At 41.1% G+C, this 20,463-nt stretch overlaps 1 protein-coding gene across 1 annotated transcript; it reads right to left on the reverse strand.

Annotated features, from left to right (window-relative positions):
* Positions 1–1,246: 1,246 nt before the first annotated feature.
* On the reverse strand, positions 1,247–19,470 carry LOC104353234 (interferon-induced GTP-binding protein Mx). The gene is made up of 13 exons (XM_009959802.2): positions 19,221–19,470; positions 17,528–17,720; positions 16,494–16,631; positions 14,963–15,117; positions 13,191–13,329; positions 12,372–12,570; positions 11,546–11,624; positions 10,439–10,561; positions 9,477–9,618; positions 7,087–7,245; positions 6,093–6,169; positions 4,357–4,599; positions 1,247–1,676 (listed from the first exon to the last, which is right to left on the reverse strand). Exons 1-13 carry the CDS (start codon positions 19,416–19,418, stop codon positions 1,443–1,445), a joined length of 2,079 nt encoding a protein of 692 aa, XP_009958104.1. The 5' UTR covers positions 19,419–19,470; the 3' UTR covers positions 1,247–1,442.
* Between the last annotated feature and the right edge of the window lie 993 nt (positions 19,471–20,463).

Genomic DNA, 20,463 nt, shown 5'->3' on the forward strand with positions numbered 1-20,463 from the left:
AGGGAAAGAGAGCTGGATGTCCAGGAATGTTGGATGGGTCTGATGAAATCACTCTGACTTGTGAAATTGAATTAGGTAGGGAAGTTTAGCCTAAAGACAGTGGGTTGAGGAAGTCGCACCCTATTTTGTTATCACATCTATCTCATGTTGCCTGAGGCAATGTGTACCTGCCTGTCTTCTCTAGGTGTGAGACAGGGCGTTTTCAATAGCACATGAGCATCAAGTGCACCTTGGGGGATACCATGAAGTAATCAACAACTTTAAAGTACTTTCAAAATAGAAACTAAATAAATTAAGTTGTTATGATATCAGGCTTTTTTATGGCTTCTGACCTACAGCGCTGCAAGTCAATAGTAACAAAACTGTGCTGAAATGTGGAAAAGTGGCTAAACAGGGTTAAGAAAGCCGTGTGCTGTATGGGGGTGAATGCTGTGCCACAGAAGTCAGCCATCTGCTACTGCAGTTTCATGTCAGAGGGTCAAACACTATCATTTCTGTCCTGAAGAGAAGGCTTCTCTTGTAAGTGTCTTGGAAATTACTACATGGCGCACTGGTACAAGCAGATTTTTATTTAGCTGAATGCAGACATTACTCTTGCTACACAAAGCACAGCTTTGCCTGTTAAAGTAAATCCTCCATATGAAAGATGTCATTAATACAGCATGCAGTATTATATTTTGCACTGGCTTCCGTGAAATGAAAGAGCTTTTGGAAAGGTTCTCCGTGCCCTGGGGAGGGGAAGGAGAAAGGAAGCAACCCACATGCTGAGACACCCTTCTAATGTTTAACATGCTGGGTGGTTTAATCCCTTTTGGGCATCCAAATCCTGTCCACTATTGAATTGCCTGTCAGCCCCAAAACTTCAGGTGATTTCAGGCATCTAAAAGAAAGACCCTTTTAGCCTTTCTTTACAAGTCAAAGAACTGAAAAAGGAGAAACAGAGCCAAGGCATCCTGTGAATGTATTGATCAGCTGAAGTTAACTTTCTTTTCTGTCTAGGCTGGAACTGTTTCATGCCTACTGTGTGCACCCTCTCTACCTACTGGGCTGGGACTTAACAGTGTCGACATCTTTCACAGTCATCTTTCAGGCAATGGCAGGAAAGACAACAACCACAGTGAGCCAAAAGCGCAAAGGGAAGCAGGGGATCACTAGGGTTATGCAGTAAGGCTCAACTAGGAAAGTAAAGCCCTCAACCTCATTTAAAACAAACCAAAAACACAATCCTCAGAGCGCTAGCTTTTTATTGATTATTTCAATGATTGTACAGAGTTCATAAAGCAAATGTTTAAACATGGGATAAGATTTATTTAATTACAACTCTCCCTATGAGTGAAATGAGTGTTAATGTTCTCTGCTGTCATTACATTTTTAGTGGATTTAGGAAGTTTGTCAATAATGCTAGAAAACAAGAGTAGAACAATACTGAAAAATGAAGGAATCTATAGTGAGCTGAAGTCTCTCAGGTATTGGCAGGCTTTGGTGAGACGATTAACTTGTTGACTGAGGTAGTTCCTATGTTTAGCAGCTTCACTGTCTTCCTGAAGGAGATGGCTTAACTTGTCCTTTTCTTGCAAAAGATGCAACATTGTGGTCTGTAAGGCATCCCCGAAGTCATGAAGGGCAGAAGACAGGATGATGAGAGGTATCTGATTGGAGAGGCGTTTTCTTGCTCCCTGCAAGAAGGGAGAAAAAAAGGCAGAAGACTTGTTTCACAAAAAGAACTAAAAAAGGAAGAGGCTACAGTTAATCTTCTAAGAAGTGACAGTACGTCTTTAAAATGTTGTTTTGAGTCACTGTTCAAGAAGTGAGTGCTTCTAGGAACTAAAAAATGTTGCCATTAGTCTCTTTTGTGCCTAAAGATCTAAAAATTAAGAATTATGGGAATGTCAGCTGTTGCTTTTTTCCCTGAGTGAACTAAACCCAAGGCAGGCTCTTCCCTGCTTAGCTCTGCCAGCTATCATTAGTGAGAGTTATATGAGGACATACCTGACAAATAGTACTGTTGAACAGTTTCTAGTATCAAACCTGTCTTCTCTGAACGCTACCAATCTGTTATGGTACAGAAAATCAAACACTGAATTTGCCCACAGGTGCTAAGTTCCTGTATTTAGATGGTATTTCTGGCGTGGTTGTCCTTTTAAGTGTAAGACAGCTTTGGAGTAAGCTTTTGCCTTAAGGGAAAATGTCTTCAGCAATAGTGAGACTAGACTGTACATACTTTACATCTATTGATATCTCAATGAGATAATTTTCTGCTTAACCTGTCAAACTGTCTGGTCTAGTTATTTATGCAAGTTGAAACAGATTGACCTAGAAGAGCTTGTGGGGCGCTTTCCCCAGAGTTGTCTGCAGGGCTTGGGGGCTTAGCTTGTGCTATTGGGTGATGGGAGGTTCAAAATGTCTCCAGCGCTGGGAGGGAGCTGCCTCGAGCCCTTCCGGTGCCAGATAAGCACTTATGCCTGAGTGACTGTCTGCAATTGAGCGGTGCTGTCTTCCTTTCTTTTTGCAGCACCTGACTTGAAAATGGCAGTGGGAAGACCAGGTAGAGGCACGTTTGATTTGTAGGTGCTACAGGGTTTAGGCAGCCCATTTCCAGAGAAGTCTAAGGTGTTTCTGGCTTTAGATACCTCTGGAGCTCAGTGGCTGCAAATGGTTTATGTACAAGGATGGGGTTAAGGTCAAGCTGAAAAATACCTAAGACTAGATGTTTAGTTTTTCTTTCTAGATTGCAGAGATCTAGTCATAGCAAGCAATTCACCTGAGTGAGCTAAAGCACTTACTGAGCTGACGTGTTCTCTAGGCACTACTGACTGGTGGGACGGAACCTAGGTGCTTTAAATATGGGTGTTCTTCTGGAGCCAAACTCTACCCAGAACCTTCACAGTCCTGCCATGGGTGACACAGATTCATGCATGCCATTTTCAAAGGCCATGTGCACTTAAGAGCTTCCATCTCATTCAAAGTGTATTTGGCCTTGTGTAAATCCCATGGAGATATGATGCCCTGGCATTTGTTACTGTTGAAAATGGCACTTAGGGCATTTACAAAAATGTATAACTAGCATCTAAGACATTCGTGTTATAGCAGAGAGTATAGCGAGGTGGGAGGGAAGAGCTTATGCTGTTCTGCCATTGTCTCTTGTTCTCTGAAAGCCAGTGGTTTTCTCTCCATCAGCCTAAGCAGCCTAAACATTTAATTCAGGAATTTGTCAAAACCTTGCTATTGAAATTCAAAGTGAGCTGCCACCTACCTTACTACATTATTAATATTGAACTTGTTGCTTTCTGAGGGAGCTTTATGAAACAAAGATCAAAAGCAAATCCTGGTACTGCGTGTTCTCTTTGCTGCCTTTCTTTAACATGATCCTTTGTTAAAACATCCCATTTGTCTTCAGAGACTTAACTTGTATGGAACTATCTGATATACAGCATACGTGCTCTGATCTCTACAGATAGCTGAACCCATTTTAACTTAATGTTTTATTATCACTCCTCCTGCCACATTAGTTTAGCATCTGACTGCAAGCCACTGACACCACTTTCTGCTGGCAGGAGGAATATGTAGAGTGGCTTGAGGCTGACCTGAGCTCTCAGATGCTGTGCCAAATGCTGAAGTGCTGTACACAATGTCAAGCTTGTGGAAAGTAGTTATTTGAAAACTGTGATATGACCTTGCAGTGGGGAAAGCAATCCTAGGACTGTTGCTTGCTTTGCTGGAGAGGGGGGCTTGGCAACAACTGAAGATCAGTAACTTCAAATTACAGGGCCGAGGGCTCTTCCCCATCCTATTCTCTCCACTGTGCTGGTAAGTGACTGTCTTTCCTCCCCCTGACACTCGTCCCCATAGGAAAGCCAGCAAGAGAGCACTGTACTGGCCTGGGACTGTGCAGACAGCAGGGAGTCACCCCCTTCTCCATGAAAGGCTGGAGGAGGGCGAGAAGGGGACTTACTTCCCAATGGTGTATTCCCTGAGAAAAGGACAGCTGCAGCAAGGAGCCATGCCAGGCTGGGGTGTAGCTAACAAGTGGTTTAGGAGCCAGCTGTCATTTTTAACAACCTGCAGGCTTTTCTAAGCACCACATCCTGCAGTCTGCAACTACTTCTCCCCAGAGACTGTGCTGACACAGCCCGTCAGACCAGCTTTGTCCTGGCACTTTCATCACAGGTCAGAAGCTCCAATTAATTTGTACAGAAGCTCCATGTGTACGAGGATGAGACACACCCTCTGGCTAGTCCCTGCATAGTAGCAGCATTGCTTGAAAGACTCATTGACTATAGTGAAGTCTGGATGGGAGTTATATGCTACAGCATTCAGGATGCAGAAGAACTGCTGTATCGTAGTCTGTAAACTCACATTGAAATAGGCCTTCGTGTGACAAATCATTTCCTGGACAAAGGAAGGCTCTTGATTCGAAACACATCCAAACTGCAACTCCTTCCCATTGCCAACTTTGGTAGTGTTTTTTGCCTTAACAGAGTTTAAATCGTTGGTGTAAAGGTCGTCCTGGCAGTATACAATTCTTTCCATTTTAAACTGGGTCCGGATCTGTCTTTCAGCCTCCGCTGCTTGTTTTTCTCTAATGTCTTCAATTCTGGTCTAGGAAAGAAAAGAACAAGAAGTTCTCAGACATTTGGTTCTTTTGCAAAGTTGCCGGTGCTTAGCAGTGTCCCCAGGGAATGGCAAGGTGGGCAGTGTTCAACAGTCCTTGTTGCAGCACTGTCTAATCCCAGACTGGCTCTTGGGAACATGAAGTAATGCTTTAGATTCTGTTCCTCTGTTGTGAAAGAGCACTAAAACATGGTGGGTTTGTCCCCTCCTTAAACGTGAGTGGAATCAGTCGAAACCTGGTGCTTGGACCCCGAAGGAAAATACAAGGTTGATGGGAACAAGCAGCAATGGCCAGCCATGAGTACAGCCTGCAGCCCGTCCTTGGTTTTTGCATGCATTTTGTTTGCATCTCTCTCTTCCAGTAGACAATGACAGCGAACACTGATGTGAACTCCATTGCCCCTCCTGCTCTTCTCAAAAACCACACTCTCCTCTGTGTTGTCAGCAAACCAACCCTGTCTAACCCCTCTCTGTCTGTCTGGTGCTTTTGTTGCAGTAATCTGATGCTGTCTGGCCTTTTTGATACTTCCACCTGAAAGTCTGTGGGGGCAGCAAAGTTCCCTCAGCCATCCTCAAAGTCACTTAAAATGCTTCCCTCGCATCCCTAAGGAAGCATCCCGTCTTTTTTCTCACCTTCAGTGTCTACCAGAACTTCCTCCCTCTTCGTTCCTCTCACCATGTTATGCCTAAAACCCCTCACTAAACACCTCTGTGTTTGGCTGAAGTAGCTTATTTGCTTGCTGTCTGGTTGGCCTGGGAACTCAGTAGGGTTTGGCCATGCAAGTCAAATAGCAAGCCATCTATTTCACATTTGCCTTTGAGTTTTCTTTTCAAGCAGTACCCTGTGAGTGGACTCTGCTTCCTGGCTGTCCAGCATTGCTTCTCAAAGCTCTTTCTGAGAAAAGGCCTTCAATGACATCCATATCATTTAACTGCACCCCAAAACATGCAATCCTGCAAGTTAGGAACAGTCATCTTCTAACTCTCTCCTAGTTGAATGATTTTTAGCTTGTCTGCCACTGCTACCTTTTATCAAAGATGAGATTCCTGCACTGGCTAACACCCTGGCTTGCCTTTCAGAGAGGGAAAAACACTGTTTCACATTTTGAGGCTACCCACGTGTTTACAAATCATTGCAGGACTTAAATTTCAAATTAATAATAAACTCTTCAAGGCAGCCATACCAGGTTTTCTTTACATTGTGTTGTATTCATCAAGAGTGTGACCAGGATAAATGAGGAATGTATGTTTTAGATCTTGTCAAAGTTGTATTGAAAGGCAAAATGTGCTTTCATTAGTGCCATTATAAACATGCTATCATTTTCAAGCTCTTCCTTATTTTACAAAAACTGTAAGCCTGCAAGAAATTTCACGCTTGCATAAAGGTAATGCAATGGGATAGGTACTGTAAGCATGGCTGTACTTACAGACACCATCCTGTCTTGCTCTTGTCTTATCTCAAGTTATAGGTAGTGTCTTACCTTAGCAGCTCTGTTTAGATTGTGAAAATTAGCAAAATGCCTTTTAGTGAGTTCCATAAATTTCTTTTCAACCTGTCCTAAGGGAAGAACAGACAGAAAAAATAAAGTCGGGTAAGCAAGTGAGGTTTTTAGGTTATTATTAATATGAGACTTAGGAAACCTATTCATTTTCTGTATTCATCCAGAAATAGCTGAGCAGCTGCACTGATGCACTATGCCTTTGTGACCAATACAAACAAGTAGGAATTTAGATTTCTAGGCCCAAGACTGTAAGCCATTAAAGATGTCCTGTAACTACTTAACACCTGAGAGACTGAACATCTCTGAGATTTCTTTGATGAAGAAATTTCTGTGCTTGCAGCTGTGTCTGACCAGATGTGCCATCACTTGGCCATATAAGCACGTCTGCGTCTTGCCCCTTGAGTGGCCTCCCCAGGAAGAGGGGCTAGCGCATACCATACACAGCACTGAGTCTGGCACAGATCCCATAGCTGCCTTCTAAGGCGAACATAGGAGGGACAGGATCATGACACACTTTTTCCTTGGGTGCTTTTTACTGGATGAACTATGTACCCTTTCCCCCAGCCTCACCAGTCACTGTATAATATATACAACATCATGCAAAGAATTGGCAAAGCAGCTGGGTTCAGGTTTGTGAATGTCATCCCCAGGCTTGGGAATACCAAGTGGCTTGGCTGGCACCAGGTTCTTCTACTATACTATTTCTTTATTGTCTTATTTATTTTAGTTACTTTTTAACTCCCACCAGCCACTGGGGAAAGCATTAACAAATGCTGGAGACCATGTGTGGAGATTGGCGGCTTTAGAGAAAAAGCAAGCCCTCAGGTTGAATCAGATTCACTTCCCCACTCTGAAGTATCCTGGCTGGAGCTCTTGCTCCAGCAGCGAGAAAGTCGGCTTAACCTGAAAGAAAAAAAAATCAGGTACAGCAGTGTCTCCCACGTGACAGCCTCATGTGGCCTGCGAGACATACCAATCACGTTGTTCAGTATCACAACAGCAGGCTCCTCCAGTTCTATGATTTGCTCTTTTATAATGTCCTCAAATGTCCTGTAATTTGCAAAGGCTGGGAGCTCCCGTCCACGATAGTGGTCTTCATATTTCCACACTTTACTGGGTACATTTTTTTTAACTGTAATATTAAAATTATATCTGTTTACTACTAAATCACTCAATTATAAATTTCAGATTTAAGAAGAAAGGCTATTTTTCCTCTTCAAAATGCTCTTGAGAAGAACAACTACTGAGATGATCTTTCAGGCAATACTGTTACTACAGGACTGAGTTAACACACATTTGCTCAGCAAATGAGCCATCTCACACACTGGATCAAGCATCTAACTGACAGAAAGCAATCCAGAAATTATGATGGGGCTCAAAAATACTGGTTCTTCTTGGAATTGCCACCCTCACAGAAGTGGCTGTTACCAGTGAACAGCTCAAACAAACCCAGAATAAAACAAAAGCCCAAACTCACTCAACAGTCTTATTCCAGGGAGTCTACTGTTGACTAGCTATTTTTATTGAAGATATCACAGTCAATATTTCTTTGTTGACATTACATGAATTTGCCATCTTAAATGAGGTATATCCCTTTGAATTAGTTTACATACTCAGGCAAAGGTGTGTTTCTAACTGTTTTGAAAGATTTTTGATACTGCCCTGTTTTAGGGTCAAATTTGTGAATGGTGGATCAAGTACACATGTGGAAGTAGAAGTCAAGCTGTGAATGCATTCAGTTCTAACACTCAGGTATATGAGTCCATGGTTGGATAATAACAACAACAACAAAAAAAGAACAAAAAGAAAAGACAGAAGTAGATGTGAAGTGTCTGGTTCAAAGTCTGAAAACATACCTGTACACTTAAGGTAGTACAAAGCTGCAGCATGGCCACAAGAGCACCTATCAGCTTTGCAACAGAAAGTTCAAGGCTTCAATTATCCAAAGTATCTGCTATTTTCAATACTTTAATTCACCATAAGAAAGCTGAAGTTAAACAGGATCATCTGATGTGCAATGATGTACCTTTAGAAATCCTAGTGGTGGGTGGTAACAGTGCTTTTTGTTGAGGAAGGACTCACTAAAGCTACCTCTAGTTTTCAAGTGAACTTACTGTGCTGTACATGTAAATACTTCACCTGAGCGTGTGTACACATGATTTTGGGGTAGCATATTGTCAGCAACAGCTGTACTGTTTAAGAGCGCTGTGTGCTGCTACCCTAATCCTACTGTGAAGTCAGGTGTATTAGTTTAAATCAATGGCAATAACCTGAAAGTGCCCAGAGGATTCCCCACCGTGGTTCAGCTGCCATGCGGTGCCTTGTGTTTCCTCTGCAACTCAGTTGCTCTTTGTCCTCTGAAGAAGGTGCATCCTTCTGCTAGTGCTTTCTGCTGTTTTTACATCTATTTCTTCATGCCTTCATTGTCTTACTCTTTTATTCCTCTCCATAAAATCATGTTGATTGGCTTAGTACTTCATGGATGAGACATAAGAGACATTGACATACACAAATGTCTGTCTCTCTTCACACATATGCATATATATACATATATTTGCCTGCGGCTGATGTCACCTTTGCAGCCTATTTGTACCTATTATTTTAGAGTCACTAGTGATGTTGACATAGATGTGCATCGAAGGCTAAAAGAACCTGTTTCAACAGCTACTGCTGGGCTGGCAGCTGATGCTATTTCAGCTCTAAGTAAAATGACGACGTCTGAAAGATGTGAAAAAGATGCTGCAAAAGACGTTGAGCGTACAGCAGAGTTCAGTCTGCATGTATCACCTTATGCCTCAGTTTAGAACTGAGTTCGGTTAAACAATTAGCAAGGTGAGTGATGCACAGAAAGGGATACTCTTTACAAGGTTGTGGTTATTTCAGACTCAGAATTGCTTTCTCCACACTTTAAACCAGGGCTAAAGTAGAACAAAAAAGATAAAAATTTCAAAACATTTATAACAACAACAACGGAAGAATTATTAAAAATTATTATATAGTGTAAATATAGTATTGTTGTTATTATTTACTAGTGTTAGTGTTGGTTTTGTTGCTGTGATTTAGAAGAATGGTTCAGATAATCACCAACCAATTCTGTGCCAGGGTCCACAGCATTGATTTTATTGCTTTGCTGGGAGAAGAGAGACATCCACTGATCTCTCTGTAATGACAACTTTTAATGCAAGCTGGGTCTTTGTCCCCAAAATCCAAAGCATAAGTTGCTTAACACTACAACAGATAAATGCTCCTAGTTTCTTGTTTTTCACTTTCTTGAAAACAACCCGTTGATGTTGCTTTGTCTTGATTTAAAAGCAAGGGAATAGAATCTCAGGTTAGCTGCAAGTGATGGTTTTCTGCACTTACCGTTTGCAGCAAACTCCAGGAGAGTCACTTCCCATGTTTGAAACTCTCTGCGGATTTTTGTAAACAGTCTGATTTCATTTCCAAACAACCGTTCCTCTCCATGCATTGTCTGAGAGATGTCTTGATTGAAGAGTTTGATCAACTGGAGTAAATTTAAGAACAAGCAAGCAATGTAGTAAAGTTTCATTTCTTCAGACTCACTTGCATATGTTAAGTAAATCTGCACTCATTTGATGTTAAAGCAGGGACATGCATGGCTCATTGAAAACATCCCTTTCTTACATCCTTTTTGTTTGTTTGTTTGGTTTTTTTTCAAAACCACAGCTAGAGGAGAGCAAACTTGATACTTTTTCTTGTTTTTTGTTTTGGTTTTTTGTTTGTTTTGTTCCCCCCCCTCCCCCCCCCCCCCCCCCCATGGTCTATCAGAACCACTTATTAAATTCTAATTGACCAGACTTGTACGAGGTCTTTGAAGGCTGACAAACCTTCACAAGCACCTCTGCTGGCCTGCTGAAAGCTTACTGCGAAGAATTAGCTCCCAAAGATCAGACACTTAGATGGACTTGCAAACCATATTTTGGTGTCAGGAATGCATTTGATCTTATGAGAGCTATAAACAATGGAAACCCTTCAAAATGTCAGGCAGGCAGGAATGTAAGTTTTACCTCTCTGAGATGCTTGATTTTGACCAATCAACAGAGTTGTTGTTCAGTTCTCTTGTAACATAATCACAGGAAAAAAATTGCTAGAAGGGGCCATGAGCTCCTGTGGTCCACTATTTTTGCATGTATGATGTATTCCTGCCGGAGGTTTGTCTATGTTACTCTCAAAACTGTTCAGTGACAGATACCACAAGCTTCCTGGTGGTCCACACTGATAGTTCACTAACTTTAGGTGGTTCCTTTTTCTCCCACATTTACGTCCTTGCTATACTCTGTAACTAAACCAATATTGACACTTACATCTGTGAGGAAAATCAGCTTCTCAGACTCTGTGGTGGGTGTGCCTCTTCTATACTTTTGTAGATCGTGTAACGTTTTTTGGAGTGCCTCACGTGTTTGGTTCTCTAGTGTTGGCAAAGTTTTCTGAGGGGTAGACAGTAAAGAAGGACATTTAGGTAGGTTGAACATATCTGGTTTTGGAAGGAAAACAAAAATCCTTCTAAGGGTGACCTACACCTGCACATGATCTTTGCTGCTCCTCGGACCCCAAGAGGTCACTGTTCTTGCATCCCACTTGTGACAGTGGGATAGCATGGAAGTGCAATATACGACCTTCACTGAGAGAAGGCAGGGGGCTAGGATCTCCCTGAGAAATCGGTCTGGACCTCACTGTGAGACAGGCAGAACAGCTGCAGTCTAGAGCAATGTTTCACATACAGTGAGCCAAAACCAGGTTGCGTCAGGAGGTGGTGATGTACTGACCCCTCCATTCCTGATAAACACCTGATTGAATATAGCTGTTTAGTTGCTATTTTATATAAGGTTACATAAATGCATTTTTTTTTCTCCTTCAGGACTGAATTTAGAGGTTCCCTGTATTTTAGCATTTTCCCTTAATGGAATAAGATATATTACTTACAGATACATGTACATAAAATTAAAAACCAAATATGCTTATATTAGTATGGTAATATAATAAAACAATTAGATCTTTCTTGAGATTTTGAAGATACTTTCAGTTAAATAGAAATTATTGTGTTTTAATAAGCTCAGTTTTTAATAGCAGTAACTTGGCACCCAGCCAATCAACACTTCACAAAGAAAAAGAAATATCACGGCTGCCACTGAAAAGGCAGGAGTTATGAGTCACAACTATATGAAATGATTTGTCAAAAATTATCAATCTTCAGCTTGAGGCAAATCTGAGGACAGAGCATGGGTTTCTTTACCTCTAACTCTCAGTTCAGTTTGTTCTCAGGTTGCAGGATTGAAGGATAATTAAGTACTATCTATGCATATAAAGATGCAATCCAATTGCAATAAATTGCAGTCCAAGGTTGAAGGGCTGAACTTATTTTTAGACAGTAACTAATAAAAACAGCTTAGTATGGCACTTCTGTTACTTACAGTAATATGTCTCACAAGTTCGTTTGTGAGTTTCTCTGCCAGATGAGGGATAGTAGCCCTTCCTTCTTCCATAAGAATGCTGCAAAAAAGATGAAAAGGTTGTTTTGGATAGACTGTGTGCACAGGGCAAGTAGCAGCACTGATGCTCTGCTAAATTTTCACTAGTTCTGCCTCACAAATTCAGTAAAGAAAGGGCCCTCTGGGGAGTGCTAGTACAGATGTGGCAGCAGCACAGGACTCTGGACACCATAGCTTTTACGCAAGTGTTTTTGGACAGCTACTGCTACTGGCTAAGCAAAGGGAAACAGAGAATAATCTGAAAAATATCAAATTCTAATGGCAAATTAATGTGCTGCTGTATTATTTCTGCATGTGTGAAGTACAGTGATTCAAAACCCTTTTCACCTGCCATTCTCTATACTATGATTGATTTGCTGCTGAGTCATCTTCTGGGGAAATCTGTGCCCTCAGCACAGGCAGTATCCTTTCTCATGCGGAGTTTTACCATGTTTTCCAGTGAATAGAATTACTTCAGTCCCTGACTTGCTCAGATGCTTAACCTGAATTCTTTGGGACTATTCTGAACTTCTGAAGTTCATTGCACTTCTCTCAGATATATATCTAACTTGCATCCAAAATACATTAAAAAAGCTTATTTGACATGTAAAATTCTTCTGGCTTACTGGAATGCAGCACTACATGGGAATGAGAAAGTGTGAGTATAATTAATACCCGTTTGGAACCCTAATTTAAAACTAAGCCAGTCAACAGGAGGTTTGAAGTGACTTTAATATGTTTTCAACTAGGTCCTTTCAGAGAGAAGTACCTGAAATGTTTGTGAGTCTCGAAGAATTTTCTCTCCTGCTGGATTGCAGTGGCCAAGGCCAGTTTGTTGTGGATGTCCTGCTGCCCTCGACACTTCACAATCATGTAACCTTTTTTGAGGGGAATGACCAGGTTTCGTATTATGTTAATGACAGACTCTTCAGTTCCTCTGTCCACCAGGTCAGGTTTTGTGAGGACCCCTATGAAGTACCCAAAGAGAAAGTTAGTCGAGCGCAGAACTTAAAGGTGGGAGCAGTGCAGTAGGTCATCCTGCCACCGAAGTGGGAACGCTCTGTACTATGTTTTATAAAGCAACTTCTCTTCATCTTGTTTTCACTCTCCTAGAAAGCTCTCAGCTCCTGGGTTTGCACTGTAAAACTTGCTCTACAGCTGGCCTCCCCCCTTTTGCCTTGCAAACCTTTTTTAATAGGCGGCAGCAAAGCTTTCCTGCCATTAGCTCTGAGATTTCCAATTTCCAATTATTCATAGCATAAATGCCAGCAAGACTCAAAATTGAGGAATTCTTAGAGCTACTGGCTCATCTCAAGCTTTGAAACAGCTTATTTAGACTGTTTTCTTTTTTTTTCTCCATTCTTCTAGTAGGTAATTTCACACATCTGGCGTGGAATATGAAACATCAGACCTTCAAAAAAAGTTTTGCACTTTTACATGTTTAGTGTGTTTACATGTTCAGACGTGGTTTAGTGGGCAGGAGGGTATTAGGTCAGTGGTTGGACTGATGATCTTAGAGGTCTATTCCAACCTAATCATTATATGATTCTATGATTCTCTTCAACTTGTAGCTTAAAAATTGCCTCACCTAGCGTCCTTTCTCCGCTGGGGTCCACCTCTTGAGCCATTTTCAGTGCTTCTGTTGTTGCAATATCCACATTACATGGCACCACTACCAAATTGAGTGTCTCTTTGCAGCCAATAATTTTTTTAAGTAGCATTTTGATCTGCGAAGCAATACAGCAGTAATGAAGTTCAGTGAAATCAGGTGCTTGCATGTAGGATGTGACCATTTCTAGCAATATGAGCCACTGTCTGACACTAAATGTCACATATACTGAGGATAGTATTGCATGCTAAAGGATAGCATGGAAATGGGTTAACAGAAGAATGCAGTTTCTTTTCCTGTGTCAAGATTAATCCAAACATCTAGCATGACTGAGACAAGGCTGTTGTTATGCCTGTCCTTAAAGCTATGTAAAGTTTAACTTCTCATGCATTTAATCTTTCTTTATGGAAATAGTAAAGATATTTCATAAATAATCACATGTAAGAAAAACAAGTTCTGATGTCTGGGTACACACTTACAGAAAGAAAGCAAGCTAGATTATTCTGGTTAATCTCAAATTTGTGTCTCTGAAAGGAGAACAAATGTCTTTGGCTTATGTTTCAGTGGAGTATTTGTGAAAAAAAAAAAAAAAACAAAACCAAAACCAAACCAAAACACCAAGTCGCATATGACATCTAGTTGGTGTTGTTTCTATGTTTCAAAGACAAACTAAATGAGTTTCTCATAGTTTGTGTTGTACTGCAAAAAGTTTACACAGCTCTGTTGTGCTCATACCAAAGTTAAATCTCTTTTCCCTGAGTTTTGTTAAAGATGCCTCTCTTTTCTGCTTCCTGTCCATCTCAGTTTCTGACATGCTACAACACTACAGCCTTCGTCTTTGAAGGATGCAGGCAGCTGTGGACAATGGAAATGTGTGGTTTATGTCACATCTGCTGCTTTCTCCCAAATACAACAGAAAGATTACTATTCAACTGTGAAATGAAATTACTCTTCTCCCAGAGAATAAAGCCCAGACAATCCAATCTTGTCTCATTTTTGTTGATATGTCTAGTTTAGTTTAGGCTTCTATTATTTCAAGTTCCTATTTAAAGATATTTTAGGAGAAACAATACATCCAGCTCCTGCACATCACCCTCACAGTTGACCTTGTCCAACTAGATTTTTATTTGCATTCCCTGGCATTTCTTCTAAAGCAGCCAGAGGAAGAGTAGAGATGCCCTCCACTTTAACACATACTCTTTTTACTTGAAAAACGGTCTGCTGGGATCCCTTAAGGGATGAGAAAACCCAGGACGGATCTGATTCTGATGTGCTCTGTAAGTAAGGGATGACAGAGCAACAAACCCGTAAGAGGGCCAACTTGCTGCCTTGCTCCAGAAGAGCTTGCAAGAACTCAGAACTCATATCTTTGCCAAATACATCCACAGAGCTCATTTTGAGATGTATCTATCTACCAGACTGTGGCCTAGCCAAGGGACACGGGGGCAGCACCGTGTTCAGGGTCCATAGGACTGGGTTATCCCATGCTGCGTCAAGGCATCTGAGATGGCTCCTTCGTGACTAGTGGGGGCACCTCCCTCCTGCACAACATGGCAGACAGGAGATCCTGGACCTCACTGTTCCTATCGGTAATTCCTTGCCTGAAAAATAGGCCTGATTGTTAGTGTAGCTCTATTGCTGTTTCAGAAGCCCAGCATAATAACTCTAGTGTCCTACAGCAAAGGTTCGCCTATGAGGTAGGTTACAGAAGTGACCCTGTGCACAGGTTGACATACGAGACTGAGTTTTACCTGTTCCCCAATGTCTTTTGGCTGATCCCCCACGGCCACTCTGGCAATTCCAGGAAGATCAATTAGTGTCAGATCTGGGACATCAGGGGACCAAATTTCTAGGGAAATTAGTTCTCCACTAATGGCACCTCTAGTACCAGCCACAATATTCTGGGCTGCAAGAAGAAAAGAGCAAGGCAATGAATACAGGCTTCAAACAATGCATCAAAGCAAAGCTGAACACAACTTTGAAAAGCACCTACTACCATCTAAGGTTCTTTTAGGCTTGTTTTTTTTCAGATCCAGCCATGCACATAGATCCATTTATGCAATAATCTAAGGAAATTATTATGCGATATGTGGAGTCCTTTTGGACTGTGAAGTGTAGTATTTTACAGAGCATATACTTATGAACTCTCATATATGCAGAAAAAATATATGTAAATAAACCATAACAAAACTGATTGGATAAAATACTGGTCAGTTGTAGAAATGCTTCCTCAACATCAAGACACTTTGTAAGCATTAATTAATTCTTAGCTGCCTTGAAAGGTAAATAGATGTTATTTTATATTCTTCATGTTTCGATAGAGAGGTTGAGAGATCAAGTAATTTGTCCCAGATCTTATAAGGCAATGATGCTTGAACTGTGAACAGCACAGAGAAGCAAGAAAACCCTGTAGTCATTCTCATGAGAGATTTCAGCTCTGTAATTAGCTTAACCAATTCATACCACTTGCCTTGAACAGGCAATATATCCTTCCAACATATCCTCCCAATGTATTATTTGGATATTTTCACTATATCCTTCCACTTGCCTGTGGATATATTGAAAGGATAGAGTAGGATAGGAGAGGATAGGAGAGGATAACATAGGATATATTGAAAGGATATAGTGAAAATATCCAAATAATATATTGAAAAGCTAATAAAAACACTGGGACAAATAACGATGTTGCAATGCTGTGCTAGTCAAGGAAATATGGGCAATCCAACTTTCACACTTAGAGCAAGTGCTTACTGCCCGTTGGGTAAGAAAAATGTTTCCTTACACAGCATGAAATACCATAAAAGCAAAGCTGCGACATGGGAAGGGCAATGATTGAGGCTGTGGTCACACTAGCTGGCAGAAGCTCTATATACCCTCCACTCTCCTTTCTTGCAATTTTCTCCCAAATAATAATATTTCCATCCACAGACCCCCCCAAGCATTCTCTGAGCTTTTGAACTGATGTCAGGATCAATTTAGGGCTTCGCATGTTTATAAGTTGACAGACAACCTCCCCAAAGCAGGCAGACAGCATCCCTCTGAGGACACAGCCTGAGCTTTTATTGGACACCATTGATCATCACCACCAAAGTAGTACAACTCTCTTGAGAGAGTTATATTATGCTACTCCACCTTCTTCTGCTCTGAATTCAGCTCTTGGTGTTGCTTGTGGCTACAGCTACTGTGTTAGTCTGGGGACAGATGCTCAGCCCAAGAAAAGGGGAGAAAATTTTCAGAGGAGAATAGTTAAGCCAAATCAGAGGGGAATACGTTATAACTCACCTTCTCTTATTGCAGTCTCCACATCAGAGGCATTATGGAGCTCTATGTTGATGTTTTGGAAACAAATTTTCCCTTTCCATGCCTGGGTGACAGGTGTTCTTTTCAGTTTAAGTTCCAAGGGACATCGTGTAACAATACCTACAGCAGTTCCAAAGACAGAGGTAACTCTCTCAGCAGTTGTTATGCATGATACACAGCCATGGACTGTGTGGTGTACACAGGGTTGCCTAATACTTCGCACAGAGACACAGAAATATTCCAAGAGACATTGCCAAAGGGCTCTCGTCTGACTTTCTGCTCAGAGTAGGGCTGTCAGCAGCACTAGATGAGGTCAGCCATGGCTTTGTCCAGCCACATCCTGTCTTGCAAACCTCCAAGGATGGAGATTTGCACCTCTCTGGGTGACCTTTTTCAGTGTTGCACCTCCATCCTATGAAAACCTTTTTCTCAAGTCCAGCCCAAAAGACTAAATGGTATTGTCAAATCATACAGAACTTACATGTGTGTGTATACACACCCATACAGAGCTGGAAAGTGAATCTTCTTGAGCTGCAAAGTCTTCCAACAATCTTTTCTGACTTAAATAACATCCAAGGCATATGTTTGTAAGTAAAGATCTTTGTATATTTTTTGTCAAAAAAAGGTATCTGTAAGAAAATCTTGTTAAAAAAATCCAAACGCAAATTTCAAAACTAGTCTTCCATGTGAAACTGATACTCTGCTGCACTACTCTTTGCTGGGAAATGCACAGAGTCCCCTGATGTTACCTTTCAGTCTGTCCACAGTTTGGGGCAAGTACACTAAACTATACTCTTCTTGCTCCTGGTCTCTTGACCACCAAGAACATGCAGTGCCCCACCTACACATCCATTTCTTCTACTGGAAACCAGAGCTGAGAAAGCCCCTGGAGTGTCACAATTTAGATATAGTCTCAGTCATGGCGTTATCCAATCCTAGACCCCCACCCCCTAAAAAATCCCTTCTGCCTCATTAAAGTGAAATTCAGGTGAAAACCTGAGAAGGTCAATACTTACCATTGCCTCTAGGAAGAGCAATACCAGACAGGGCTTCTAGGACAGAGCTTTTCCCAGAGCTCTGGTCTCCGATCACTGCGATCGCAGGCAAAGCCAGGTCTTTTTCTATTCCGAGAGCTCTCAGGCTGTCGATGAGATCAATGCAGGGTCGGACCTTTTCCTCATATTTGTTGTACAAGGCATGTTCTGATGCCTGCTGAAGTTAAACTTAAATGAATTTTCCATAATTTTAAAAGCAATTATTTCCACAAAAAAAACCCAACCCTTTTAGACATCTTTTCCAGCTCATAATTCTCTAGTAAACCTTATGTACTGGCATCAAGCTGTACTTCATATCACTGTGCATCCTTGCACCTCTATGTTATAAACAAGTATCTGACAAAATCAGTTAAGGTTGGCTCAATGACCGTCCCTAGTACAACACTGAATTTTGTAAGCTCTCCTAAGATGGTAAAGAGTAAAAGGAGACCTCATTACTAAGTGTACTCTGTTATTTTTTTTGTAATAACTGCCATTTTCTTCCACTCATTTACAGATGTACCCATGTACGTGTATGTGAATGTAGACTAGTCTCAGTAATAAGAGAATTCACTACAGAATAACTTATTAAATCTTTTTTTCGAAGTCTGAAGATTTAGTTTGTGCACAGACACCAGAAGTGTTCTGCTGTAGCGTCCTATAGCTAAAACCTTTTAGATTACCACAGCTCTTTTTCTTTGCCTCATTTTAGGCTAGGGTAAGGGATGAAAATGAGTGGTTTGGTTTACATGTTTTATTGTCAGGTTTTGGTTTTGATACATGCCAAATATTAACACAGGTTCTTCATTTTCATGCAAACCAATCAAAGAGTTTTCAGCCCTTTACAAAACTGGTCCACCTGCTGTTAAATATGCCCAGCTAAAGTGTATAAATATCAGCTTAGTCTCTTCTCCCTGCTCCTCTCTCCACGCTCCAGGCTGACTGCTGCATTTAGAAACGTAATTTTGAGAACACCAATATTTTACAGACTCTAATGGGCTAGGCATATTCGTATGTGATTTTTTTAAAAGAAAAACTGAAATTTCCCACCATCACCTTTGTCTAAGAAAGCCACCTCTGAAAATATGTAATCAAATAGAGCAAATTCTTCTTTCCAGATGTGAAAGGCAGCACTTTACTGGAGGCAGGTAGTTTAAAACCTTATTGGTGACCCCTCCCCACTATCTTCCTTACGATGTTTACTAGCTAGTAAATCCTAACTGTTCTCAAGGAACTCCAGTAACTATGACACAGACTTTAAAACAGTCTGTTTTCAGTGTCAAATATTCATCACAGGTTATTATCACTTTTCTTTGTATTTCTGTTAAAGGTAGCAGAGCCTCAAGTGAAAAGTATCTCAGATTTGAGGTTTTCTGTTCAACATTTGCTAATTGTTACCAGTGAAACAGATACATGTTGTACATTAAATTGGCTGCTAGGCTGCTGCCATCCTATTTTTTACACCTCCATTTTTTATGCCAGCAGATTAATTGCAGGTGTCTATCTTGCTAGTTACAGAAATGACTGCTTGGCCCTGATTCCAAAAGTACTCCTCTGCTTAGATTTATCAAGTGCATATTGCCCAAAGAGACAAGGGAATTTATTTTGAGCCACAAAGTGAAACACAGGAGTAAGAGTGGGGAGGATCTCTGCCTGCTTCTGGTCTCTGTCTTACCTTGTCCTGTTTCTTCAACTCCTGCTTATATTTAGGCTTTCTCTCAATCATATTCTCTGACATCACATGATCTTTATTCTCTGGTTCTGGTGGGAGAGGTACATCAAAAGTTTCCAAAGATTGTTGTAAGGAAGGTGATGCAAAGACATCTTTGTTTTTTTCAGAAAGTTGTTCGGATGCTACACCCTTATTATCCATGGCCTGCTGGTTTTTTGGCCTACCACGTAGGTTGTCTACAAGTGCTTCGCTAAGTAGTGATCACTGTCTGGTCCAACTGCTCTTTCGTACAGCTTCTGAAATCAAACATAGGACACTGAGTGATTCCAGCTTGCAACAGTGATCATAGGAGGGAAAATCAAACCCCAACTTTATTTACTGAGTCAAACCCTCAGCAGATATCAAGTGCCACAGCTCTTTTCAAATCACTAAAATTGCTCCCCAGAGGATAGACTTGAAACACTTCTCCCTACCTCTCTTGTGTTTAGTTTATGTTTTCAAAGACAGAAGTTGCCACAGAGTAACAAAGAATATTTTTTTTTTTGGGGGGCGGGGGAGAAGCTACACCAGTTTCTGCAAAAACCCAGTTTTCCTTGATGAAATATTCTGCTGAAAGGTGTTTTGAGAAGCTCAGTCAGTATGGCAGCTGCTGGGCATGGTTGGAGAAAGCATGCAAATGCTTAGCTTAAGTCACATGGGGTCAGAACTACAAGGCTGTGTGGCTGCACAAGGAGGGTTTACGTGGGTGGGCCACTGGCAATGAGAGTAGGACACACAAAGCCATAGCCTACTATGCGACCAGCTTGCCTCTCTTGCAGTAGAAACACTTGTCAGAGGCAAGTCTTACACCTATTTTAGAAGCTCAGTATCTTGGTTCCCTCTTCCCTATAGCTTAAAACCCTCTCTAAAAAGCAGACTTTGCTTGACATTGGTATCAGAGAAGGCAGAACTAGGAGGCTTTTTATTTTCTTGTTCAGCATTTCTTTATGTAAAAGTTTTGTTGAGGTGTTTTCTATAGGTGACTGAAGAAACGGGAGGCTTTTGATGTGACGTTTTCCAGGGGAAGTGATTTCCAGAGAGAATGATTTAAAGAAAAAAACCCCAACAATATTTTTTCAAAACTAGATTGTTTTAACCTCCCCTTGCCAAAAACAAGATCTATTTAACTCCAACACGTGGGAAAATGAATCAGGAGAAACACATTTTTGCTTGAAATAACTTCCTGTTAATTTTTTGGTTGAATGAA

Source organism: Leptosomus discolor, chromosome 1, assembly GCF_034619465.1.
Source record: "Leptosomus discolor isolate bLepDis1 chromosome 1, bLepDis1.hap2, whole genome shotgun sequence".
Classification (NCBI taxonomy): Eukaryota; Metazoa; Chordata; class Aves; order Leptosomiformes; family Leptosomidae; genus Leptosomus; species Leptosomus discolor.